Raw genomic sequence first — 27,620 nt, forward strand, 5'->3', positions numbered from 1 at the left:
CTCTCTGGCCAAAGAAATTCCTCCTCATCTCCATTCTAAAAGGATGCTGCTCTATTCTGAGGCTGTGTCCTCTGGTCTTAGATTCTCCAGCCACAGGAAACATCCCCTCCACATCCACTCTATCAAGGCCTTTCACCATTCAATAGGTTTCAATGAGGTCACCGCTCATTCTTCGGAATTCCAGTGAGTACAGGCCCAGAGCCATCAAACGCTCTTCATATGACCAGCCATTCAATCCTGGAATAATTTCGTGAGCCTCCTTTGAACTCTCTGTGGTTTCATCACATCCCTTCTAAGATAAGGGGCCCATAACTGCTCACAATACTCCGAGTGAGGCCTCATCAGTGCTTTATAAAGTCTCAACATTACATCCTTGCTTTTATATTCTAGCCCTCTTGAAATCAATGCTAACATTGCATTTGACTTCCTCACCACAGGATCAATCTGCAAATTAACCTTTAGGGAATCCTGCATGAAGACTCCCAAGTCCCTTTGTGCTTCAGTTTTTTTTTAGTATTTTCTCCCCACTTAGGAAATTGTCAAACCTTCGATTTCTTCTACCAAAGTGCATGACCATTCACCTCCCGGCACTGTATTCCATCTACCACTTCTTTGTTGGTTCTCCTAATCTGACTAAGTCCTTCTGAGGCCTCTCTACTTCCTCAAAACTACCTGGCGCTCCACCTATCTTCATATCACCAGCAAACTTTGCAACAAAGCCATTAATTCTATCATCCAAATCATTGACATAAACTGTGAAAAGAATCGGTTCCAACACAGACCACTAGTCACCAGCAGCCAGCCAAATAAGGCTCCCTTTGTTCCCACTCCTTGGCTTCTGCCAATCAGCCACTGCTTTATCCATGCTAGAATCTTTCCTGTAATACCATGGTCTCATAGTAGTTAAGCAGCTTCATGTGCGGCATTTTGTCAAAGGCCTTCTGAAAATCAAAGTACACAACATCAACCAATTCTCCTTTCTCTATCCTGCATGTAATTTTTGCAATGAATTCCAACAGATTTGCCCAGCAACATTTTCCCTTAAGGAAACCAAGCTGACTATGCCCTATTCTACCATGTGCCTTCAAGTACCCTGAGACTTCATCCTTAATAATCATCTCCAGCATCTTCCCAACCATGGAGGTCAGACTAACTGGCCTGTAATTTACTTTCTCCTGCCTCTCTCCCTTCTTGAAGAATGGACTGACATTTACAAGAATATTTAGTCCTTGGGGACTTTGCCTGTTGCTAATGAGGACACAGTGATCTTTGTCAAAGCCCCAGCAATTACCTCATTTATTTCAATATTCCAGGACAAATATCATTGGGCACTAAGGAATAATCCACCTTAATGCTTTTCAGAAGACCCAGCACTAACTCCACCTTAATCTCAAAATGTCCTGCACATTAACATGCACCACTCTGTCTTCTCTCTCGTACTGATCTCTCACCACAGTAAACACTGATGCGAAGTAATCATTTAACACCTCAGCTACTTACTCTGATTTCAAGCACATATTCCCTCCCTTATCCTTGAATGTATCTATCCATTCCTTAGTTATCCTCTTTTTCTTAATATAAGTGTAAAATGCCTTGGGATTCTGCTTGATCCTGCTCACCAAGGATATTTCATGGCCCTTTTAGACTTATCTAATCACCTGCTCCAGCGCTTTCCTGTCGTCATTATACTCCAACAAAGCTCCAGCTTTCTGAACCTAATGTACTGTATGCTTTCTTTTTCTTAGGTCATCCAGGGTTCCTAACTTTACTATCCTTGTCCTTACCAGAATATGTCGATCCTGAATTTTAATCAGATAGTCTTTAAGCCCACATGAATTTGTCCAGCAGCAGCTGCTCTCAATCCCCTGAGCTCTTGTGTTATCCCATTTTAATCCGCTTCCCCAGTGTATTTCCTCCCTACAAGATCCAATTTTATCCCTACTCCTAAAAATCTTAAAACATAATGCATTGTGCCAATATTCCCAAAATGTTCATGCACTATCAGGGCCATCAGCTGGCATGGCTCTTTCCCCATTGTAACCAAGTAAGCAACGCACTCATCAAATACTTAGATTTTGATATCTGGCACCATTGCTTTCCAATGCTGCCATCTGGAGAATGTGTTGTCACTGGGAAAGTGCTTGCCAAGGAGCTGGTGAAAAGGAGCCACAATCTGAAGGAAAGAAACAGAATTCTGCAACAGCTCAGCTTCTGCAGAGGAGAAAGGACTACAGTAGTGTTTCAGGCTGAGACCCAGAGTTCTGTCTTTTTGTTCCAGATTCCAGTATGTGTAATCACTTTTGTATTAAGCAACAATTCTTAAACATTCTATAAAGCTAACAGACCATTTTAATTAATTAACTAGTTAGTGATACAGCGTGGAACAGGCACTTCCAGTCCAATGAGCTGCATTGTCTAGCAATGCGCCTATTGAATCCTAACCTAACTACAGGCCAATTTACAAAGACCAATTAACCTACTGACTGGACTGTGAGTGGAAACTGGAGCACCCAGAGGAAACCCATGTGTTCACGGGAAGAAAATTCAGACTTTCTTACAGAGGGCGGCAGAATTGAACTACAATGCCTCAGGCTATAATAGCATCACGCTAACTGCTACACCACCATGGCGGCTATAAACACTTTTGCTATTATCTAATAAAAGGTTGAATTGCCCTTTCTCCCGCTAATTCACCCATTAACGTGTACAAAGTACATAAAGTTTGGCAAATGAGATACATGCTGCTGATTCTCCATTGTCAGATAAATTTTAGAATTAATTTAGTCATGTTTCTTGCTATGAAAACTGCAATAACAGTTCAACATTTCTTTTATCCGGTAGTATAATTTCTTTTCTTTTTCAATCTTTTTATTAAGTTTCCAATTAACAAACATACCAATGTTGATACTGATACATAGAGATCGGGAATACATTAATAACAGTTAACATGTAGAAACACATATTCCAAGTAGCAAATGGAGTCTAACCTCCCAATCTCTTAGTAATTAACCATGAAAAAGATAATTATAAAAGAAAAAAAAAACAAACTAAAACAAACTAAACTAAAAAAAAAAAACAAAGAAAGATTGGGCTGCCATATTTTGTTGGTTAAAATTATCATTTGTCATTAACTCCGCTCCTCTATACATAAAAAAAATACTGAAAAAAGGATTCGGAAAGGGTCAACTTACATCATGTGAGGTAGTATAATTTAAACATATTGTCAATCTTTTCTCAAAGTTCACAATTCAAAGTAAATTCATTATCAAAGTATGTATATGTTGCCATATACTATCTTGAGATTCATTTTTTGCAGGCATTTACCAGAAAGAAATACAATAGAATTTCACAAAGGTCTAAACATGGATAAAGACTGACAAAACCAATGTGCAAAATAATTCAAATTGCAAATTAAAATAATACTGAAAACATAAGTTGTAAAGGGTCCATGAAAGTTAGCTTGTAGTTCATAGAATCAGTTCAGAGCAGTGGTGAATGAAGTTATCCATGCTAGTTCAGTAACATGATGTTTGTAGAGTAATGACTTTTTCTGAAGCTGGTGGTGTGGGACCTTTGGCTTCTGTACCTCTTGCCCAGTGGTAGTAGCAAAAAGAGGGCATGGCCTGGGTGGTGGGGATTTTTGATGATGGATGTTGCTTTCATGTAGCAGTGCTACATGAAACATACTCAGTGGTGGAGAAGTCATTGCCTGTGATGGGCTGGGCACTATCCATTATTTTCTGTAGTCTTTTCCATTCTTTGATATCGGTGTTTCCATACCATGCTGTCATGCAACCAGTTAGGATACTCTCCATTGTGCATCTATAGAAGTTTGTCGAAGTTTTTGGTGACTACCAAAACTATGCAAAGTTTTGATAAGCTAGGGGTGCTGTTGTGCCCTCTTTGAGATGACACCTATCTTGTGTGATTGCACTCCTAAAAGCACCCTTGGGAGATTTTGCTATGTTGGAGCATGATATTGATGCATGTTGCTTTACTAGAACATGTGCACATAAAAGTTGCTAGGGTGTTACCCAGTTCAGTGCTGCACACCTCACTAATATACCTGTATCAATTGGTTTAATGCCTCTGAAGATCTAACCTTGATCCTTCTGAAGGTTGCACTGACAGAGATGACTAAATGGTTAAGGCGTGGATAACTTCATTCACCACTAGTCTGAACTGATTCTATGATCTACGGACTCACTTCAAGAACTCCTTACAACTCATGTTCTCAGTATTATTTGTATTAGCACGGTTTGTCTTCTCTTGAACATTGATTGCTTGTCTGTTTATGCATAGCTTTTTGTAAATTTCTATGGTATTTCCCCACAGAATTTTTTCCTCTGCTCTTTCTCCACTACTCTGCTAATTAGTACCTTTCAAGTATTTTTATAAATCCCTTTTATAGTTGCCATTGAATCTGTTTCTACGTTTCCTATGGTGCAGTCCAGACCATAGCAACTCACCCCTATTTGCTAACTCAACACACTTCTCTATTGCAATGCAGTAAATGATACATGGTACCAAATTAAATGTCAAGGTCTAGTGATGATCATCAATGTTTGTTTTGCTCTCTTGATTAATGGCACCATAAGAATGTCGCCATTAAATTGCAGAGGCATTGAAATTATAATGTGTGAATATCAATGAACTTTTAATGTGCTTGTATGAAGTTCCTTTGGTTAGCATTTTAATGGAGTAATAATTTGTTTATTTTAAATAGGGTTAGGTTAATGTCTCCTCTAAAATGGAGAGGAAAAGAATTTCACACCAACATATTAGGAGTAAAACAATTAACATATGATTATATACGGTAGTTATTGATATATTATATATTAAATATCATTTTCATTGATCGTTTTCTTTTCAGTTACTAACATTTCATGATTTGGGTAATATTTGTATGGTCATCGTTTGACCTTGGCCCAATTCATTTGCTAAATGTTTGCACAGTTACTGTATTTGCAAGGAAGATGGTGTTTTTTGTAAATCACCATTGCCAGTAAAAAAGGTACAGAAATAACTGAAACAATATTAACAAATGAAACAAACATATATGAATGAAAAAATATACACACATCTAGTGTGTTAGTGTTTTCTATTACTCGGTCGGTCAGATTCTTACTTGTATCGGAAATTGCTGGGTCTGTTTTGCTTTGCTAAAATCCATCGCATTCCGGAGATTTCAGTGCAAGGTTCAAGGCTTGTGGAAAAATCATATGCTGAAGAACAGTGGACTTATCCTTGGTGCCATTTACAATTATTTGTTCAATATTAAATTTTTGTTTGTAGGAGTTTCCTGCCTGTCAATTGGCTGCATATTTGTCACAATATAAAGGTGGCAACACTTCGGAAGTATTTCATTATTTGGAAAAAACTGAAACATTCTGAAAGGGATCTAAAAATTGACATACAAATGTATTTTTTCTTTTCTTCCTAGTAGTCTCAGCTATAGAATCATGTTAACTGTGCTGGATAAATTACTGACCATCATTATCCAGAGGTTCTGTATTTAAAAACTAATGTAACAAATATTTTCAGATCTCTTCCCTTATATTCTCTCTGAGAAAATAAAACTAATACTATCATTTATGGAATCACCTACCACTGCCACAAAGTGCTCCTTCTCTCACATTTAATCAAAATGAGAATGAGATACATTCTTATATTCTTCCAGTACTGTCAGGTCAGGAAAGTGTTTAAAGCCTACATCTACAAAAGTGATGTCCAATATGGTCATAATGTATAATCAATGACAGATCTGCAAAGTATCTTACTTTTCAGATCTATAATTCTTATTGATTAACCAATAGCATAGAAAGTTCAGCTTTTATCTCATAACATAATACTACTGGCAATACTGAGCAAACCATTGTTAAACAGTAGCTAGACAATGTTCTCAGATTGTGGATGGAAATACAACTGGGCTACTTGACAGAAACTTGGCTAGACTTAACTGTACATCACAAGTTGAGGTTAGATGTGCATTCTGATAAACCTTACAGGTTCATTTTGGTTTTAGGCCCACTACTAGGATCAATAGTATTACACATGCATTCAATGGCCTCTTTAATACATACCTCCTGTACCTAATAAAGTGGCCACTGAGTGTATGTTCGTAGTCTTCTGCTGCTGTAGCCCATCTACTTCAAGATTCGATGGGTTGTCCATTCAGAGATGCTCTTGTGCAGACCACTACTGTAAAGCATGGTTATTCAAGATACTATTGCTTTCCTGTCAGCTTCCACCAATCTGGCCATTCTCTTTCGACCTCTCTCATTTTCATCCACAGAACTGGATAATTTTTTTTGTTTTTCACACCATTCTCTGTAAACCCTAGAAAATGCTGTGTGTGAAAATCCCAGGAGATCAGCAGTTTCTGAGATACTCAAACACGCCGTCTGGGACCAACAATCATTCCATGGCCAGTCATTTAGATCACATTTCTTCCCCATTCTGATGTTTGGTCTGAACGACAACTGAACCTCTTGACCATGTCTGCATGCTTTTATGCATTGAGTTGCTGCCACATGATTGGCTGATTAGATATTTGCATTGATAACCAGGTGTACAGGTGTACCTAATAAAGTAGCCACTAAGTGTGGGTATTCTGTTCTTGATTAACAGCAATCCAGGTGAAGCAGTCAGCATCTGTTTCCCCCACATTTTTGCATTTTCATATTTACTGATAATACCACTGTTATCCGACAAACCACAATCACAATGGGTCAGCTTACCAGACCATGAAACTATGTCTGACTGAATGGTGCCCCAACAACAAACCTTCCCTCAGTGTACTAAAACTAAAGGGCTGATTGTTATCTTCAGAAAGGAGGAAAAGGACAAATATGTGCCAGTCTACCCTGCAGGAATAGCAGTGGAGACAGGCAACAGCTTTATATTCCTGGGCTTTAATATATCAGACGATTTGTCCTGAGCCCAGCACATCAATGTCATCTCAAGGAGGGCACATTAGCATTTTTGCTTTCTTAGGAGGCTCAGGAAGTTTGGCTTGTCACCAAACATGAACAAACTTCGAGAGATGTAAAGTTGAAAGTATCCTGACTAGGTACTCTGGCACAACAATTTGAACGTGCAGGAATGTAAAGAGCTGTAGAGGGCAGTGAGATATCACGACATGTCCCTCCCCACAATCATTAGCATGTAGGTGCTGCTTCAAGAAATCAACATCCATGAGTGCAGCTACCTTCAGGCAGCAAGTACAGAAGCTTAAGACCCACAACACCAGGTTCAAGAATAACTACTTCCCTTCAATCATTTGATTCTTATACCAACTGGTAATACCCGCTAATTGTGATCTTTCTTGTAAAAAATGTGCATAAGTTATGTTTAATTCATATTTTTCTTGTGAATGCTGCTTATGCGATTCTACGTGCCTGTGATGCTGCTGTAAGTAAAATTTTCATTACACTTGTGTATGCATGTATTTCTGCATATGACAATAAACTCAGCTTTAACTTTAAAATATCACCTGCTTAATATTGGATTTTGTTATCTCTTGCTTCTGATTTGAATTGGCCATTTACAGCTGGGTTTGAGATCAGGTTTTAACAGGATATCCCTAAGGAGATACCATTACAGACAAGTAAACTGTATAACACATATGTATGTGTCCTGACCAGTTTTCAGGTATAATGGTGATGATCCTCATTGATCTTTACTTTACTAAAATTACAGTGTTCTTGTAAATACGTGGAATCCCTTAAAGAGATGTTTCCTTTCACACTTTCACACATGACCGGGAAACACAAACTGCTACATCTCTGGCACCAGTTATCCTGAGACCCTATACTATCGTACAATCAAAACAATTTTGTCCACTTTCTAAATTGTCTACCCTACCACTGTCTCTCAAAATTAAATATGCTTCTAACAGGCGGCCCGTCAACCTCTGATACTCCAGACAGAACAGCCCCTAAGATTGTCCACCTCCTTATAGCTCACACATTCAAACTCAGGCAACATCCTGATGAACCACTTCTGCATCTTCTCCAAAGCTTTGACATCCATCCAACCAGAATGGCACGTAATACATCGAAGCAGCCAAACCAGAAGGAAAACTGTGATATTATTCTAACAGGCAGAATTCTATGATTAACATTTTATTGGGTTTCAAGATGATGGATCATTTACACAGTGAATGAATTAATTCCATTTACACAATTATATCAGGATAGCCTTGTGTTTTAGAGTGTGTTGCAAAACAAAATGAACCTGTATTAAAAGCCTATATGGCTTGGAGAATATGTATCAGAGACAAATTTGGGACTATCACAGGTGTATTTTCAAAAGTTGATTGACCATCTTATCTTGAGCATCTTTAGCTTCAGGAATTTGATCTGCATGCACATTATGGTGTTTACATTTTTATTAATTGGAGCTCAGCTTTCATGGAATATGCCCTTGGAGAGCTGGAACTCTTCTTGTTTGACACATCTAATGAATCCATGGACAGGAAGACATTAGAGATATTGCCTATCTTATTCTCAGATCAGAATTAACCGAGGAGAAGGGAAATGTCATAACTCTAAATAAAAGACTGCATAATATAATTCTATACTGAGATATTAAAGCAAAGATGCAAAGTTGTTTGATGAAGAAACAGTCCAAAGACTGACCAAAAACATAGACCAATACATATATGAGTTACACTTTGCATCTATTACTTTTGAAAAACTCAATGCATAAGAGTTTAGGGACACAAGAAACTGCAGATGCTGGAAATCTGGAGCCTACACAAAAGCTGGTGGAACATAATGGGTCATGCAGCATCTCGGTAGAACGATGGACCTTTAGGGTCGAGACCCTTCATCAAGACTGGAAAGAAAGAGATGAGGTAGCCTGGAGAAGGATCGGTTGGGAGGAAGGAACAGAAAGTGGCAAGGGGAAAATGTGACTGACAGTTGGATACCGTTGGAAATGGCTGAAATTGTGGAGAATGATGTGTTGGATATGCAAACTTGTGGGGTAATGGGAGAGTTCTAGGGGAAATAGATTTTTATTAATCCTGTGTGGGTGGAGGGAATGGGGCAAGGCCAGCCATACTGGAATTAAAGAAATATAGGTAAGATCTGTATTGATAACAGTGGGGCAACCCCCATTTTCTAACAAAAAAGGCATATCTGATGTTCTGGAGTGAAAAATCTTATCAGCAGAAGAGAAGCAATGACAGAGTGTGAAGACGTATAGTCAAGGTAACGGGGGAGCCAGTGGACTTGTAGAAGATGTCAGTGGACAGTCTGTCTCCTGAAGTGGAAACAGAGCGATAAAGAATGGGCAGAGATGTATTGGATATAGACCAAGTGAATTTGAGGGCAGGTAGAAGTTGGTGGTGAAAGTGATGGAATTGATAGATTTCACATGAGTGTAGGAGGCAGAACCAATGCAGTTATCTACATAGCAGAAGAAGAGTTGGGAGAACTGCCATTGTAGGCATGGAGCATGGACTCGTCTACATAGCCATTGAAAAGGCAGATCACTGCACAGTTGATCTGGACCTTCCAATCACTTATGCCTATAAATGTGCTAAACATTGCATCAGCCCCTCCAATTCCTCCCACTCCACCATTCTGGGCCTTAAACAGACCTTCAAGGTGAGGTAGCACTTCACATGTGAATCCTTTGGGGTCGTTTATTTCATTCAGTATTCTTGGTAAAGTCTCCCCTACATCAGTGAGACCTGACACAGACTGGGGAACCACTTTGTTCAGCACCTTCACTCCATTTGTCATACCAGCTAGGATCTCCTGATAGGCAGCCATTTTATTTCCACTTACCATTCCTATATTGACATGTCTATCTATGGCCTCCTCTAATGCCAAATTGAGGCTAGACAAAGATTAGAGGATTAGAACTTTATATTCCACCTTGGTAGTCTTCAACCTGAAGGTACCAACATCAATTTCTCTAATTTCCAGTAAACACTCCCCTATGACCCTTTATTCTTTATCTCCCGATGCTTCATCACCCCATCTCCATCCCCTCCCTCTCCATCTACCTATCACCAATGCATTCCTCTCTCCACTTCTATTCCATGCCTCTCCTATCAGATTCCATCTTCTTCAGTCCTTTGTCATGTCTGCCTATCACTTCCCAGCTTCTTGTAATATTCTTCCTCTTGCCCTTCTCACACCTGCCTATCACCACACCCTCCTGGATCCAACCCTTCCCCTAACTTTCTTGTACTAGCTATCTCCCCTCTTTCCAGTCCTGATGAAGGGTTTTGACCCGGAACATTGGCCGTCCATTTCCCATCATAGACATTCTCTGATCCGATGAGTTCCTCCAGCTCTTTGTATGTTTGCTAAAAATTGAGATTTAAGCTTATACTCTATTGCTTTCTGTATAACAAGGCAAATTAATATGTATCTGACTTTGCTTCAGCAAGTACTTCTGTATTTTATTTTTAAAAATCTGAAAACGAACCTTGAAATCCAGTTTTCATTAATCTAATTCACACTTAGGTTACACCATTGTGTATTTATATGTCAGACTATACGGCTGCACTCACAGATAATACACATGGACCCAATTTGAAGTAATCAGCTCTATTGGGCCCATTAGAATATTTAATACATTTATAAAGACATTGCATATGGAAGAATATATTTACAATTTAGCTTTCAATATAGAAATCTGTTTCCCAGGTAGAATAATATAATTGCTTAACTGGCCTTCATTTTTTTATTCTTAATTTTTCCTTCTCATTTAATATTGCTATTCGAAAAATTTCTGATTTCTGTAGAGTTAACATAATTGCAACCAACAAAATGGATACATAAAGAGGAAGTCTCACCACCAGTATTTCTAAAGATAAAAATACCTTGTAGAGCAGTAATTAATTATAACCTTTTGCCTTTGCTATGGGCTTAACAGTCATATCTGACAACATTGTTAACAAATCTGCCTGAGCCCCAGAATACTAAAGATTTAAATTAACAGGAACAGTTCAGATAGAATTGTATTAATAATATGTTACTTCAGTGAATTCACATACAGAAAATAATTTATGTTTCACACTGCTTAACTCAGCAACCCATCTAAGATCATCCCTATTGATGTTGCTGTCTCCATGACTGTAAAAAAAAATTGAAATTAATATGGGATTTGATCAAGGTGTTTTAGACCACAGCAAATATTATCTACCATTGGAAGATTAAATAGTTTACCTTTCTGAAAACTAGTCACCCATAATTATAAGATAAACATTATGTGAAGAAGCTATCCAATTGGAATAAGTATGAATTTGCAATAAAAAGCAGTACCGAAGATATTGATAGTAAGGACAGAAATTAACTACTTTCCACCTGAGAGTCAGATATACATTTGTATTCAAAAAGTTTCATTGAGTAGATTAGATCCATCCTTGAACAGGTCATTAAATAATTTTTGCAACAGTTATTGCAACTTTTGCTTTGGGAAGGATGAAGGGGAAATTCAACAAGGTCGCCCTGAAATAGAGAGAAGATGTATGAATATACAGTATACTGTATAAATCAATGCAATCCAGTAATTTATTTTTAATTTCTGTAATAAATGAATGGTCTACTTCTGCACCTATTGTCTATTGTCTATTGTCTATAATATTAGGTATATATTTTCTGATTAGATAAAGAATCACTGACAACTGTTAATCTTTCTTGACTTATTGAAATAACTTGATTTTGGACAAATTTAGACTGCCCTAGACTTTAACATGTCCCATAGCACCAGATTACATCTCCTTTGAAGGAAAGGGATTGAACAGATTGTTTCACATGGTGACATAATGGTTAGCACAATGTTTTACAGTACCAGTGACCCGGGTTCAATTCCCGATGCTGACTGTCAGGAGCTTGTACGCTCTCCCTGTGACTGAATGGGTTTCCACCGGGTGTTCCAGTTTCCTCCCACAGTCCATAGACATACCAGTTGGTAGGTTAATTTGTCATTGTAAATCGTCCCTTGATTAGGCTAGAATTAAATTGGGGGATTGTCGGACAGCGTGGCTCGAAGGGTCGAAAGAGCCTATTCTCACTGTATCTCAATAAATAAGTAAATAAATAAATTGATGTGGACTCAATGGAGTGAAATGGCTGCCACCACATTATAATGATTCAACAATTCTCTGATCAAAGGGGTTAAAATTACAATTTTCATTCACTAAAGAAACAAATGTATCTTAGATACTATTGTAGAAAGTGTATGTCAATTCTTTAACATTCTAATTGTAAATGATTATTCTTAATTTTCCTGATTAAACCTGGTTCAAGGAAAACTGAGGAAAGGAGACATCAGTGGAGAAGAATTACACCCCAAATTCGTATCTTACACCACGAATCAACTATCCTGTCTCTTGTAAGACAATAAAGCCAACCTTGACCATTAACCACAGTTTCCAGCAGAGGTAAATGGACAGCAGTTTCAAGTAGAGAGCTTGGGTCATTTTATTTCTCCTCCCAAACCATCGGTGCTAAAATTAATTGTAACTACACAGCTGAAATTAAAAAGCCCACCTTAGATGAAAATGCCACATTTGGGATAACGCATAATGACACTGAAGGAACTCAGCAGCTCAGGCAGCGTCAATTGTGGGAAATGGACAGCTGACATTTCAGGTCAAGGCCCTTCATCTGGACTAGAGAAAGAGAAGGGAGATAGCCAGGATAAAGAAAAAGGTGGATAAGAGCTTGCAGGTGATAAGGTGGATCCAGATGGAAGTGTTTATAGGCAGCTAAAGGAGGGAGGAAAATATGAATGGTGTCTGAAGTTGGGAGCTGATAGGTGGAAATGGCAAAGGGCTAAAGAAGATGGAATATGATAGGAGGGGATGGTGGAGCATGGAATAAAGAGAGGGAGGGGGAAAAGAGAACAAGTGAGAGGAGTGTGTGGGTGATGGGCAGAGGGAGAAAATAGGAGAGGGGAAACAGATAAGATGATGAGGGCCAACTGGATCAGACCATAAGACCATAACACAAAGGAGCAAAATTGGGCCATTTGACCTATTGAGTCTGTTCTGTCACTCCTTAATGGCTGATTAATTTTTCTTCTCAACCCAATTCTTTTGCCTTCTCCCCATAACCTCTGGCACCCTTACTAATCAAGAATTTATCAACTTCTCCTCTAAATATACCCAATGACTTGGCCTCCATAGCCATCTGTGGCAATGAATTTCACAGATTCACCACTCTCTGGCAAAAGAAATTCCTCCTCATCTCTGTTCTAAAGAGATAACCTTGTATTTTGGGACTATGCCCTCTAGTCCTGGACTCTCCCACCATTGGAAACATCCTCTCCATATCCACTCTGTCTAGGACTTTCAATATTTGATAGGTTTGAATGAGATTCCCCTCTTTCTTCTAGAAGAAAAAGAAAAGAATAAACTGGGGAAAAGGGGCAGCAGAGAACAGTTACCAGAAGATTGAGAATTTGATGTTCTTGACGTCAGGTTGGAAACTAGCTAGTGAAATATAAGGTGCTGTCACTGTAATCTGCTTTCAGCCTTGACCTGTCAGTGAAGGAGATCATGGAGAGACAAGATGGCATGGGAAAGGGATGTGGAACTAAAAAGGCTGGCCACTGGGAGATTCCAGCTGGCATGTCAGATGGAGCAAAAGTGCTTGACAATCAGTCTGCCTGCTCTTGGGATATTGTGTACAATTCTGGTCCCACCCACAAGGAAGGATGTGACGGTGCTGAAGAGAGTACAGAAGAGATTGTGGATCTAATCGTAATGACTGGATTGGGGTAAAATAATGGGGAGAGATTGAATTGGCTGGGCCTGTTTTCCCTGCAGTGAAGGAGGCTTCACTGACAGAAATGTGTAAGATTATGCTATGCACAGATAGTTCAGACAGTCAAAATCTTTTCCCTATGGTAGTATTATCAAAAGCATGTGGGCATAAGGAGAGAGGTAGGAGGGAATCCAAGGGCCACATTTTTTTACACAGATAGTCCTTGTATTTGGAACATTCTGCTAGAGGAGTTAGAGGTATCAGATATAATCATTAGACTTAACAGTCATTTAGACAGACAAAGGCAAAGCACAGAAGGGTGTAGTCTTCATACAGGGAAATTATTTAGTTCATATCATAATATTTTTATTTACTTTCAGATACAGCACAGTAACAGGCCTTCCAGCCCAATGACCCCATGCCCCCCACCCCAATTACCCCCATGTAACCATTTATCCTACTAACCTGTACGTCTTTAGGGCATGAGAGGAAAGCAGATCACCCAGAGGAAACCCATGCAGTCATGGGGAAAATGTACAAACTCCATAGAGATAGTGGTAGAAATTGAACCAAGCCACTAGTGCTGTAATAGTGTTACACTAACTGCTATACTAAAATGGGGTTAGAATAAATGGTCAAAGAGCATCGAAGTGATAGGCTGAATGGTCTGGTTCTGTGCCGTACAAATCAATTACATCGTTTAGCTTTAGGAGGTAATGGCTTTACAATTAAATCACTGCACCTTTGAGCCCAAAAGCAAATGGACTGTTGAGGAAAGTGAGTGTTGCAATAATGATGGTGATTTCTACACCTGACTGAAAAAACTAAAACCCTCCTCACCTTTTGGTACTTAAGGCTCATTACTCAGGGCCAATAACACTGGACAATTTTCTCATAAGTAGAAGTTTGGCCAAAGGAAAGATTCATTCAACGCCATATTCTTTGTTGAATCCAGTATAGTCAAGAGAAGCAAGTACGAGAATTCATCAGTGTCCTCTGAAAAATCCAAAATCATACTTGTTAAATATTGTGTGGAGGTCTATCACTAAAACCTCCACAGGTGGAAGGTGTACTGGTTAAGTTCACTTGTCATTGTAAACTGTCCCATGATTAGGTCAGGGTTAAATCAGTGTTGTCGGGGGTCATTGGGACAGCATGGCTCGAAGGCCAGAGGGGCCTATTCTACTTTGCATCACTAAATAAAAATAAAATGAAACCTGTACATAACAGCAGAAGATATATTGTTCACCAACTGCATTCGATTAGCCAGGTGAAAAACTGGAATGTTTTCCTCAGATGAGCTTTAAATATCCCATGGTATTACTCTGCAACAGAACTAGGGAGATCTCCCAAGTTTCATGGCCAATGTTTGTCCCTTGGTGTTATCAAACAATCAATGGCCTAGCATTATCATGTTGCTGTTTGTATGAGTTTGCTCTGCCTGAGTTAACAGCAAGTTGGTTCGCATGTAATAATTAGTATTCCTTGCTTTGGAACGTCCTGAAAGAAATGTGAAAGGTGCTACATAAATGACGGGAGTCCAAGCTCTGTGACACTCATTCCAGAAGAGTTCCTTTGCTCTTGAGATGGGAACAGTTCTAACAGGCCAACACTGGCGCACTGGGGATTTTTCCAACATTGTCTAGAATCCTTCTATTACCCTGAGAAAATGGCTGACATTTTCCCATGTTCTGCTCTTGAGGAAATCCAACAATCCAAGCAACTGAGCATTTCAGCTCCATTCAGGTGGATGCATATGGAGCTTCCCCTTGATTAACCAGGACGTAAGCTTGGAATGTTTTTATCTGATTAAATATCTGAGTATAGAAATGGATTGAGACTGATTGCTTCAGTATAAATGCAACCTTAACCCAGAACTAGTCAAAAGCAGCAGAGTAATAGACGTTCATTGTTCAAAACTACACAATGAAAGCTTTAGATGGGAATGAAAATTCTTGAAATAGACAAAAAAAAAGAGAAAACATGTATAAATTGGTCATGTGCTAGGTATAAATGATTGTGGATCTGAGTCCTGATAACTAGATTTTAAATCCATGGTTGCAATCTGTTAATTAATGGACAAATATTTATCATTGAATTTTTACAGATGTATCAATATAAATGTGATGTAGAGTATCTGAGAGTATAACAGGGACCTGGTGAATCACTAATAATTTGTTTTCGTGAAGGTTGAAATTAAGAATGTTGAGGAACAGAGTAAATTCTAATTGGATAAAACTGAGATCAGAGGTATGATAATAAAAAATATACTTGACAGAGATGTTTCAGCTTTGCCCTGAAGCAGATGACTAACTTTGAACTAAGCTGAACATTCCAAAACAAGAAGTAATTTAATTTATAGGCTTCGGAGCCTTTCAGAATAGTGCTAATATAGAACTATTGAAGTGCTTCAAAGCAGGAAACACAAAAGCTATTTGACATACAAAACTTTTACCAAAGTTTAAAGTATATGAAATTTGCAAGCAATCTGTCCAAATCTTCAGTAATGTTAACCTTGGATCATAGTCTCATAACATCTGAATCACACTCATTAGACTAATAGACGAAAAACACCAGGCATTTTTTTACTACTCGGGTGGTATTGGTGATATTCTAATCTGGAGGTAAATTTCTGCTTTGAGAGAATTTTTGAAGATCATGGAGAGTTTCCCCACTTGTTTCTTGCTTTTTTTTGCAGCTGGCCATAAGCCATCAAGACTGGGAGACCCTCTTCTGTAAGGAAGATTGAGGCAATAAAAATATATGGTGTAAATTTAATAAGATAATTCACAAACATTTGGTACTAAGGAGTCACTACCACAAGAGTTCATAACACAAATAAACAATAATGGTAATCTTGCACCCATGACTTGAAAGCAGCTAAGTAAGTATATTCCTAAATGTTATTATAATGCAATACACATAGAGCACGGTGTGGTATTTGTTGGGATCAGTATCCAGAGTAAACAGATTAAAGGCAAGAGATGTTGGGCAGAGGACAGAAGATACTCCTTTACAGATGTGGTTGTGCCGCTGTAGACTGGGAGAGAAATAAAGGAGTATGAGGTGGAGGGAATACATGGATTTGCTCTACTGCCCATTTGTAGAATTAACTTTATTTTCAAGCTGCAGCTTCGGTATAATGGTACAATAATCTCTTTTGATAAGGTGAGAATGATAAGGTCTCTGTATCTCTGGGTCAAGAAGAGACAACATTCCCATTTTAATTACCATCAAGTAAGGGAGCTCAGCCTTGGATATGGGGCTTCAGGTAGCTGAACTATTTGTTAATCTTGCCTCATTTGTCAAGAAGACAAAATCGATTTCACTGGGAAGTTATATGCATCTTCTATGTACTAATAATTTTCATTAGTGTTTTAATTGGGCCACAGAGGCATTCCCACAGTTTATAGAATTGTAAATTGTAAAAGTTTAAACTTTTTTAAACCAACTGAACACATTATTGTGGGTTGGCTATTTATTTACTTAACCAGGTCAAGATACAAACATACAAAATGCACTGGGGCTTTGAAAACCTGAAATATATTTGTGGTCGAAAATCAAGACAAAAGCAAGATTTAAGTATCCACATTTTTGCAAGAACAATAGATAATGAACATGTGGCAGGGGATTTGGATTTGTCTTCTCGGATTTCAGACCAAATTAAAGAGACGGCTGCGCACTTTACAAACTTTGATCATCGCGGGCAAATATTGTAATGTTCCGTTGACTAAAGATTTTGGCGAAGGAATAAGAATGTTCAGGGAATTCAACTTAAATAGTTTTAAAGTTCGAAGTCCAAAGCAAATTTATTATCAAAACCTGAGATTCATTACATGGGACATTTTGATGTCATAAACTAATTCCTAGATATTATACCATGCCTGTGCTGTCGAATTCTAATGTCTTCTGCGTGAGCAGGGGATCAGGCAGAATTAGTTGTGGACATATTTGTTAAATATGCATCGAATAATTAAGCTAAGTTAAAGAAAGATCTGTTAAACAGCGCGATGATTGTTAGCCAATTTCCACTATTTAACGAAACATTAAATGACATTGGCGGGGAGAAAAGCTAGCACCTGACGCTGAACCTGCATCTTTAAAAATCGGCTTACATTGAAAACGTTGTTTATTCAAATTGCAAATGGCATTTAAAAGTAACTGTATTAATGTGTTTCCTCGCAACTTATGTTAGAAGTTCCCTTTTCAGTCCCCTGTGTATATGTTCTCAACAGTTTCTTTTTGGCCTTCCTACAGGAGAAAGGAGAAAACATTATTTGAGGTTATGTTCAGACATATGTTGGTTTCATCTCATAAACAAACGTAAAACGAATTCACTTCGGGGGGAAAATGTTTAAAGGGCATTATCACAACCTTGTAGTTTGTTAATGCGAGGCAAGCCTAATGGTAGAACAACTATTGACTTAAATGAGCTTTATATCCCTATTGCTTGAGACCCATTAGGTTAGTCACAGAAACTTTATGTGAACATTCTTTTTCTCCTGATTCCATATGTCTACGGCTCGGACAGCACGCATGCTCTAGTTTCATACATTGTCACATATATAAGTGCTAAAAGCACGTCATTCAGCCTCTACACACTCTGATATTTTAAAAAAAATAAGCGGCAAGTTATTTCAATTGCAACGGAACACAGTTTTATTCCAAAAGTTTAAAGGGATCTTAGTTTTTTTTAAAAATTCAACACAGCAATACACGCCTAGAGATTTTTTTTTAATTGAACGTAAATTATTTGTAAGGGCAGTTTACTATTTTACAAAGTGAATTTTTATCTAACGTTCTTTTAACCAGGTGTCCACGGTGATAGAGGAAAATCCTCAGGCAGAAAGCGGTTACTTTGGGAAGTTTATGGTATTGTTTATTTATTTCCCATACTGTTCACCGATCTTACACTGTAATGGTACTTTTTTGTTTCAGAAGCGAAAATCTAGTTTATATTTTGGCCCGAATTATTAATCAAAAATACAGCTCTAGAAATGCAAATCATTTGTTTTCGCGAAATTCAAAATTTTAATCGTTGCTGTCTGCTCAGTAGTTTGACAGCAGTCGTACTATTACAGAAACCTGAATAAAAAAAGATTTATTTCACTCCTAGACTGCGCAATCCTACGTTAATGGAATACACCCAGTCATTTGCTAAATTTCCGCGCTGTTTAATTTCGGGTGTGATTGAGAGAATTGATTGTACTTTCAATAATTGACAAAGTTGCTTGTTTATGGCCCTTTCAAAATTTCTTACACATTTCAGCCTTGAAGTGGTGCTTATTTTCGAGTTGGGCGGCTCCGCTATAGACTTAAAGTATCAAAGCTACTGTTTGCTTATTAATAACATATAGAGCGGCGTTGCTTAGAGACTTTGGCGCAGGAAAAGGAATTCTTTATTTAGAAGATCATATACCTGGCGAAGAAGGGAAATCAGTCAGAATGGAACCGCCTTATAATAACACTAGAACTTACCCAGGGGCAATATTCCTGTCAATTCTTTGCCCAGGCCAGGGCGTCCTATATGCAAACATGATGATACCAACCGGTCAGGGATTATTAGCTAGGTGTCCAGACTTTTCCTCCCAAACTCTCATTCACCGTGGAAACATGATCTGCTTACCATGCAGCGAGTTCCAATTGCAGAAAGTGAGGCCCGTAGTAGTTTTTTTTCCAGCTCCCCTCTTAGACGGGCAAAGCTTGGCGCTGTTTGAGAATAGTTCCATGTGCGTTAGTCTGTGCGGCACCGCTTGTATTAAAATCGAGGTGCATAGTTCCAGGATTAGTGGCAACTTTTATTGACAAAGTCTCCTTTTTCCTAACCTCTCGAGTGGCAGCAAAGTCATTGAGTCTGAACGGTCTCCGCATCTAAACGTATAGTCTGCAGGAATGAAGGATCAAACAGTACCTAAGCAGAAATAAGTACTTCATTCTGCAACACAGCTAATAAAGCGGCATGAGTCTCTCCGTGAACAGGGCTAGAATTATTAAACGCTAATCCAGGGAAAGATAGTAAAAAAAAATAATGATTTGTTAGGGCGGTTGCATGAGCTTCAAGCTCCGCAAATATTTTTACAAGAAATATTTTCTAAACAAAAAATCTATTGATTGAAGTAGAAAAGTGATTGCTGAACGGCTAGCGTTTACATTTCCAAACTTTTTTTTATAATGTTAGAAAAAAAGATCTCTGTTGGATTTGGATGCTTGGAGAGAACACTTCTCTTCGATTGTGCCTTTCCAATGTGATTCCCAATATTGTCAACCGGGCTCTAAAGTCTAAGACAGGGGTTCCCATCCTGGGGTCCACAGACTCTCAGGTTAATGGTGGGGTTCATGGCATAAAAAAGGATGGGAATCCCTGGTCTGAGAGAAGAAGGAAATTAATTGGGTTTTTTTTTTGTTGTTGACGCCCCGAGTTGGCAAAGCTGGCAGCCAAGCAGTTGCACTACTATATGAATGACTAATATATATTTTTTTAAACTTCATCAAAATGCCCACTTTACCTTTACTTACAATCTTTAAAATTTGAATTATAAAAGATTTATAAGACACACAGTATTAAATATAGGGTGGAAAAGCGATTTCTGTCGCTTCGGAAATTACAGCGTATTTGGCCATCTCATCGGGCTGGACTTTCATGTCTCTGCACTTTACATTAAGGATAGCTTCCATGGCCAGCATTTAAAGGTATCAATACAACACCCAGCCTGGCATTTCTTTCATTTTAATACCGCATTGTTAAAGCTGCCATCCTTCTAAAGGTCAGTAAAATACACTTCAATTATCAGCTCCTGTTTTAAACTTTCTCATTTTCCTTTGGTCTCTCCTTACAGATGTCCCCGGATAGGTTGGAACTGAGTGAATGAAAATCAAAAATATACTAAATGCTATTTAAGAGAAGTGTTTATTTCCAAAACAAAAATGCGTGGCGTAAGCAAAACAAAATACAGCGTAATCTCCTGTTAGAATTTACTAATTATTTTCTAAAGATTTGTAGCTGACATTACACTGACATTAATTTCCCTTTATTCCAATCAAATTAAAATGGGGAGCTGCGACAATCATTTTAGCATTGTTTTGGATTGAAGCGGCTGGTCATTTTGGAAGGAAGGTCTCTCTTTCGCTTCAGAATCAAATATCATTCTGCGCCCTCAGTTCGAAAGAATTCTGATACAATACTCTCACAGGTGTAAAACAAAACACGGGGGTAGGATGCCATCTCGGCTATTATTTCGAATGTGTTGGAAGGTAGGTTGAGTACAATAAAACAACCACAAAATACTCACAACTTCAGGGTCTGAATATTCGTCCATTCTTTCGACACATCGGATCTACGTACTTTGGGCTGATTTATAAGTACCCCCCAGCTGCAAGAAAATGATGCTTAAGATGCATAAATTAGGTTGTTATACAAAAGAGAACAACCTTCATTCTCTCTCTTTGACTGCGCCCCGGCGCCTTTTTTCTTGGAGCGAAGAGGCTCTTTTAGTTAATACGCAGTGTAGTATTCAATCTCTGAGTGCAGGCCAGAAGACCAACTAATAGGAGGTAACAAACTCCCGTTTTTCAAGAAAATTGGATACGTGTTAATGAGAAAAGCTCAATTACTGTATGTGAAAGTTCGCAATTTTATGTTACTCAGTGGAACATCATGATTGTGTTAATCAGATTTATATCAAAGGTGTTGCATTAGAGCCCAGAAGCGCTCAGAAAGTATTTAATCAAGTTTTTTTGCTGGCATCACGTTTATCTTAATATGGACCTATCTACATTTACCTCAATTATCTCGGTAAAGATGTCAAGCGCTATTGTTTGCTCGTTTGGACCGACGCTCCTCCCCCAGGGCTCTGTCGTAAATCTGGCGCCTGGCTAAAGTAAACCGAAGATAAGAGGAATCGGGGCTCGCCTCCTCCAAACCGATCAATCGGATCTCAGGCGGACTCCAAAGCCCTCTTACGTCGTCAGCCACAAGAGGAGCGAGAGAGGGAGAGCGTACACAGCGCACGGGTTGATCCTCTCGACAATTTTTTACCTGCTCGCTCGCACGCTCAACCATGTCGTTGAGCCCAAAGCACACAACGCCTTTTTCAGTGACAGACATCCTGAGCCCGATCGAGGAGACCTACAAGAAGTTCGGTGGCATGGAAGGCGCTGGCAACCTTGCACCTCCTCTGGGAGGTTACCGCCAACCTCAGGTCTCTCAGGCTACCATGCAGCAGCACACCATGGGTCACAACGCCACGGTGGCGACCACCTATCACATGCCACACGGCGTCTCCCAGTTCTCTCACAGTGCCATGGGAGGCTACTGTAACGGGAGCATTGGCAACATGGGGGATCTCCCGTCTTACCAAGACACCATGAGGAATGGCGCCGCAGCTACTGGCTGGTACGGATCAAATCCCGATCCCAGATACTCAACAAGTAAGACTCTACGGAAGCTAAGTTCTTTTAATACTGTGGCAACGATTTTTATCTTAATTATGCGGCAGAGTTTTCAAAGTAAATTTTCTTTTAAAGCAGAAAAATATAACGAGAAAGATTGGAGGTGCTTCGGTGCAACGCGTCCATTTCTACGGCAGGTTATCTTTCGCGTAAGATGTGATATAATTTTGATTAGATATCTAGTAATAGTTACCGAACTGGTAGTTTAAGTTATGTCAAGAAACGCTCCGTGGCCGAGAGTTTGCGGCGACCAACACAAGGTCTGCAGAGAATGATTTTGTAATTGGCAAGAATGGTTTAGTGTCCTTTGTTTAATGATAAGAACCAGACTATCTTTGCTTTAGCTGAGCTGTAGATTCCACTTAATGTTTTACGGTTAACTATTGTTCAATATTTACTCTTCTGCTTTTTTAAATTTGAGCAGAAAATTAAAGCATTATAGATATTGATGTTGTACATGTGAACCTTCCCTCATTGTTCCACTATAGTATAACTTAATGGATTCTTTGTTGACTGTGTTGATTCCAGCTTTATAACCAGAGCATTTTCATTATGAACATTTGTCTAGTTTCTCGCTTCATGGGGACGTCCTCTGGAATGAATATGGCGGGAATGGGGGCTTTAACTGGAATGGCAGACGCCGCCAAACCAATGGCACCTTTACACGCTACGCCCAGGAGGAAAAGAAGGGTGCTGTTTTCTCAGGCCCAAGTCTACGAGTTGGAACGGCGCTTCAAACAGCAGAAGTATCTGTCCGCTCCAGAAAGGGAGCATCTGGCCAGCATGATCCACCTGACACCAACGCAAGTAAAAATCTGGTTTCAGAACCATCGCTACAAGATGAAGCGCCAGGCCAAGGACAAGGCTACCCAGCAGATGCAGCAGGAGAACAACCTGTGCCAGCAGCAGCAGTCTCCCAGGAGAGTGGCCGTGCCAGTTCTTGTCAAAGACGGTAAACCGTGCCAGAATGGCTCGAGTACTCCGACTGCCAACCAACAGCAACAGCAGCAACAGGGTACAAACGGGATCCTGCCGGTCGCCACAACTACCATCTCGCAACAGCAACAGAGTCAACAAGTGAATTCACTCGCCCAAGCTCAAGACCTGGGCCAGGTATCGCCCAATCCGACGTCCCTCCACAGTTCGGTTACTAATATGTCCCAAATGGACTCAGGAACTGCGGACTACACGGGGAGTATGGTAAATCCCAGCCTGCTCTACGGCAGGACCTGGTAGACCCCTCCGCGCGTTACAAAAGTTCGAGCTGGAGAATGGTGAGACACTCTGTTTAAAGTAAATGGCAAACTTTGCCACAAGCCCTCAAAACTATTTTTTCTTCCCGGATATAAGAACGGTTTATGGACTCAAAGATGAAGATAAGTAGACCGGAAACAGCCATGGGCATTGGAAACTGATGGCTATTTAAAAAAAAGCCAGTTAATTTCAAACAATATCTGTGACCTTTCGGAACTCTTAGATAGCCATGTCAATTGCAGTCTCAGGTTGTTGAGACGGATTGTGAACCTTGTTCCAATTGCGGGTGAGTTGGCTTCGGAGAAGCAGTGAGACGGCAGATATATATATATATAAATATACACCCATCTGAAAAGTATCCCAGGAAAATTAATACATTTGCAAATACGTGGTGAATTAACTGTACAATCTTGTAAATCAACCTCTGGAGTTTCCAGTCCGTTCAAGTAGTAGTTTCAGGGCTGAGAATAGACACTGCTGTATTTTACTGCCGATGATACTTTTAGTTTCGCGAATTTAAAATACAGACGTCTGGTGTAAATTTTTTTAAATAGTCAAGTTTAACGGCGAGAGAAAAAAACTCTTTCGCGTATAAATAACAAATAAATTTAATTGATGTGCTTGAGGGTGATTTCATTCGGTTTTTATTGATAGCAAATTGAATTGTAACTTATGATAGGTATGATATAGCATCAATAACAAAGATAATGATGTTCGTATATATTCCGGTGGGGTGAGGGGAGACCAGGAATAAATGGCACGACAAGGAAAAGAATCTTTTGCAATAATTCTACCCCGCTATCCGCCTAGATCGTAAACAAAATATGGACATGAACTTGGCGGATGTTTTCATCTCCAGCTAGCGTTGATAGTAGGTTCGTGCTCTTGAGATTTATCTAACTCTCGTCTTTAACTGGCACATTGAACGCAGTCCTTGTGGATACCAGTAACGAGCTAAGTCGTCCTTTTAGTAAATATCACAACACGCGCACTGGCCTGGCTTTATTGTCAACGAGTTCTAATGCGATTTTCACGTCTTTTTCATTGGCTGTTTTGAATCATGCATCTGACGCTATAAAAATAATTGTGCCCTAAGAATACTCATTTTATAGCGCTGATATTTATTTATTTCAGTTAAAGACGAGAAATGAAGGTCCACGAACAAGGGATGGTTTGATTTGATTATCTTGTTATTTATAATTCAGTGAGCTTTTAAAGGAAACTGATGTAAAATCTACACTTTATTATCAACGCTGTCATGACGGTGTTGGTTGACTATTGTAATTGATAACAATTTCAATGGGACATGTCAAATATTTTTGTTCTATTATTTATTATAATAGGCGTTTATCCATTTATAAGAGCGTGTGCATCACCAGTTAAAGACATACTGATACAATCGAAATAATGCAAATAATTATGCTTCTGTATCAATTGTAAAAGGGTTGAGAGAGAAATCGGTAACTACACGCAGTGGTCTCACGTAAAGAATGTTGCAATATTGATTGATTAGAACCAAATTAAAAGTTGTTGTAATTATCCTCACATCCAGCGAGATTCTTTTCCAATGTAACATTGCGACGTTAAGTGCGCTGGTCCGGGGAATCCACAGCTCTGTGCTGTGAGTTAATTGAGAACACGGGCCTAATATGTATTAATACTATAGCCCATTGCGTAGGGGCAGTGAAAATTCCCATTTCCACAGGGGAATGAATATAACTGGAGAAATGAGTGTTGTCTCTTTAGATTCAACAAGGGCTCAGTAATAACATCTCCAGTTGTTGACCTGTGTTCTCTAAGTCTTCATTGGGTTCACCGAATACCTCTGAAACTGAGCTAGTTCGGGGCTGTTCATAAAGCTGCTATCTAATAGGTATTTAAAGAGGCTTGGAGTTGGAGACTGGATAGCGGTGAGAAAACTTTCGCCACTGGAAATCTTGAACAAAAAATTAAATGAATCGTCATTCTTTATTATTTGCCCCTAAATTGTCTCCAGTTTTATTATGCAAATTATTTCTTAAATGTCGAATAAATGGGAGACCCAAATCCAGGCCATTAGGCTTCACATTAATTGATGAGGGTCTGCAGTCGGGATCATTACAGTGCAACGCAATTGTTCACATTATAAATTCCAAGTAAAGATATTTCAATGCATTTCTGAAGCTGCTGGGTTACTGAACACGCTATACTTAGCGTTTAATAGCACGGTGGATCTAGTAATCTTCTTCGACCATATCTCTTCGAGTAGACAAATCCAAATGATTTCCTCCGACTAATATTTATTTTCCTCTGGAATTAGGTAAGAGTCAATTTCGCGTTATTCATGAAAAATTATCTGCATTGCTCAAAGCACTATTTCCCTGACTGCATGATTTGAAAGTTTTTCCAGCACTGTCACATTAAAATGAGTCTATTTTCCTGACAGCATAATTTGAAAATTTTTCTTCCTTTGCGTTTTATATTTTATCTATTGCGCTCCGCTTGGCGGCTCTTGACTCTTAAAAAAAAGACAAATATTTTTGCTTATCTCCAGTGTACTTACTAAGCATAGTTCCATTTTATTTTGTGAAGAGATTTCTATTACACATATGCTTGGTAGCTTGGAACAACGAACCTTGCCTCAAAAGAAGAGTGATTCGTGTTTCCTGTTCAGCCTAATATACATTCAAATTAAATTTCCAAACGCTTTTGTGTTTGAAGACAAAATGGAGAGTGCCGGTCCTTAACCTTTACAGCGGCGCAGAGGTGCCAGGGGAACAATCCCACAGCGTTCAGTTCCCGATGGATCATTATTGTGCGTAGCAATACATACATGTTTCATCAACTGTGCCTTTTTCTGTGCAGTTATTGATACTTGGCGTGCCAGCCCTGCACAGGCTCCCGCTAGAACTCAGGTTGCAGCGGGAAGTGTATTGGAAGTGAAGTACTCTGCTAAAGGAGGCGGTAAATGGGCTTCACTGGATTCTGGGGATGGGGCAGGATCCCCAGTGCCGCAGGGACTGGCTTCAGGTGAACATTGAAAAAGTTCGGAAAGCTGGCCGTTCAGTCCCTTTCAATCGATTTACAAATGATTTCGTTGTATTTGTGAAATTGCCAGATTTTAAATATTGTTTTGCACCCCCCCCCTCCCAATTTGTCCTGTTCACAGAAACAACATTTTAGGTCGCATTTGATCTGCCGAGGCAATTCTGGGCTTGAAATTAATTACCTGTTTTTTGAGGAAAAAACGGTTTTGTGAGTTGAACAATTTGCATTAAATCGTTGCGGTTAAGACAACATGCTTGTCATTGTATTTATTTGACGGTAAAACGGATTGTGTTTCTATCTTTTTAAACGATTTCCGAGGGAGAAGTCCCACCACCTTTATAAAAACCTGAGACAGAATCTCGCCCCTTCCTGAAATATATCCTCACCTGCCCAGGTCAGAAAAAAACAAGCCAAGTACAGCAATGTCCGCAGGTTCGAGTACTCCCAACACAATATATTGGGAAAAGCACACGTGAGTGTAAGAGGTTTGAAGTGTCAACCTGCCAGAAGGAAGTGGCAGCCATTCGGGTTTTGTCCAGGTGTGGTGAAACTTACTTGCGTCAGCCCAGACTTCCTTAATTGAATCCTGCTGGAATATTCAAAACCAAGCAAATATTCTTAAAAGTGGAATGGCAACTCAATTTGGTTTCTTCGTTTGGGAGCGGTAGGAACTAACACCCCCCACCCACGCAGCAGTGGTCTAGTATTGTTTCACAGGATTGTCCCGAAGTTTTATAACTAGATTGCCGCGATTCGTTCTTTCAGGTATTAACCCTTCCCATCCCACTCAAACTTGACTACAACATGGAGGGCGGGGTGGTTGTGGTGATGGAAGACGGCTGATGAATTAGACTATTCGGCCCGTCGGATCTGCACCACCGTTCGTTCATGGCTCATTTATTTTCTCTCTCAAACCCAATTTCCAGTCTTCTTCATGCAACTTTTGACGCCCTTACAAATCTAGAACTACCAACCTCGCTTTAAATATACCCTAAGCCCCAGGTCTGTTTCTGCGAATGAATTCCACAGATTCGCCACACTCTGACTGAAGGAATGCCTCACCATCTCTGTTCTAAAGGGACGTCCTTGAGGCGGTGCCTTCTGGTCCTAGACTCTGCCGCTGTTGGAAACGTCCTCTCCACGTCCACTCTATCT

General features: G+C 39.4%; 1 protein-coding gene and 1 long non-coding RNA gene across 3 annotated transcripts; one reads left to right on the forward strand and one right to left on the reverse strand.

Annotated features, from left to right (window-relative positions):
• Positions 1 to 7,398: 7,398 nt before the first annotated feature.
• Positions 7,399 to 21,582, reverse strand: LOC140730644 (uncharacterized). Of its 2 annotated transcripts, XR_012099648.1 has the most exons (5): positions 21,516 to 21,582; positions 21,026 to 21,106; positions 19,363 to 19,620; positions 14,577 to 14,732; positions 7,399 to 11,474 (listed from the first exon to the last, which is right to left on the reverse strand). It is a non-coding gene; the product is annotated as an uncharacterized lncRNA (long non-coding RNA). The 2 variants fall into 2 exon arrangements; XR_012099647.1 differs by having other exon boundaries at positions 21,026 to 21,572.
• A 55-nt stretch (positions 21,583 to 21,637) lies between these two features.
• On the forward strand, positions 21,638 to 26,714 carry LOC140730642 (homeobox protein Nkx-2.4-like). The gene is made up of 2 exons (XM_073051363.1): positions 21,638 to 22,163; positions 22,753 to 26,714. The coding sequence occupies exons 1-2, from the start codon at positions 21,794 to 21,796 to the stop codon at positions 23,418 to 23,420; spliced, it is 1,038 nt and encodes a 345-aa protein (XP_072907464.1). The 5' UTR covers positions 21,638 to 21,793; the 3' UTR covers positions 23,421 to 26,714.
• Positions 26,715 to 27,620: the final 906 nt, after the last annotated feature.

This window comes from Hemitrygon akajei, chromosome 7 (genome assembly GCF_048418815.1).
Source record: "Hemitrygon akajei chromosome 7, sHemAka1.3, whole genome shotgun sequence".
NCBI lineage: Eukaryota > Metazoa > Chordata > Chondrichthyes > Myliobatiformes > Dasyatidae > Hemitrygon > Hemitrygon akajei.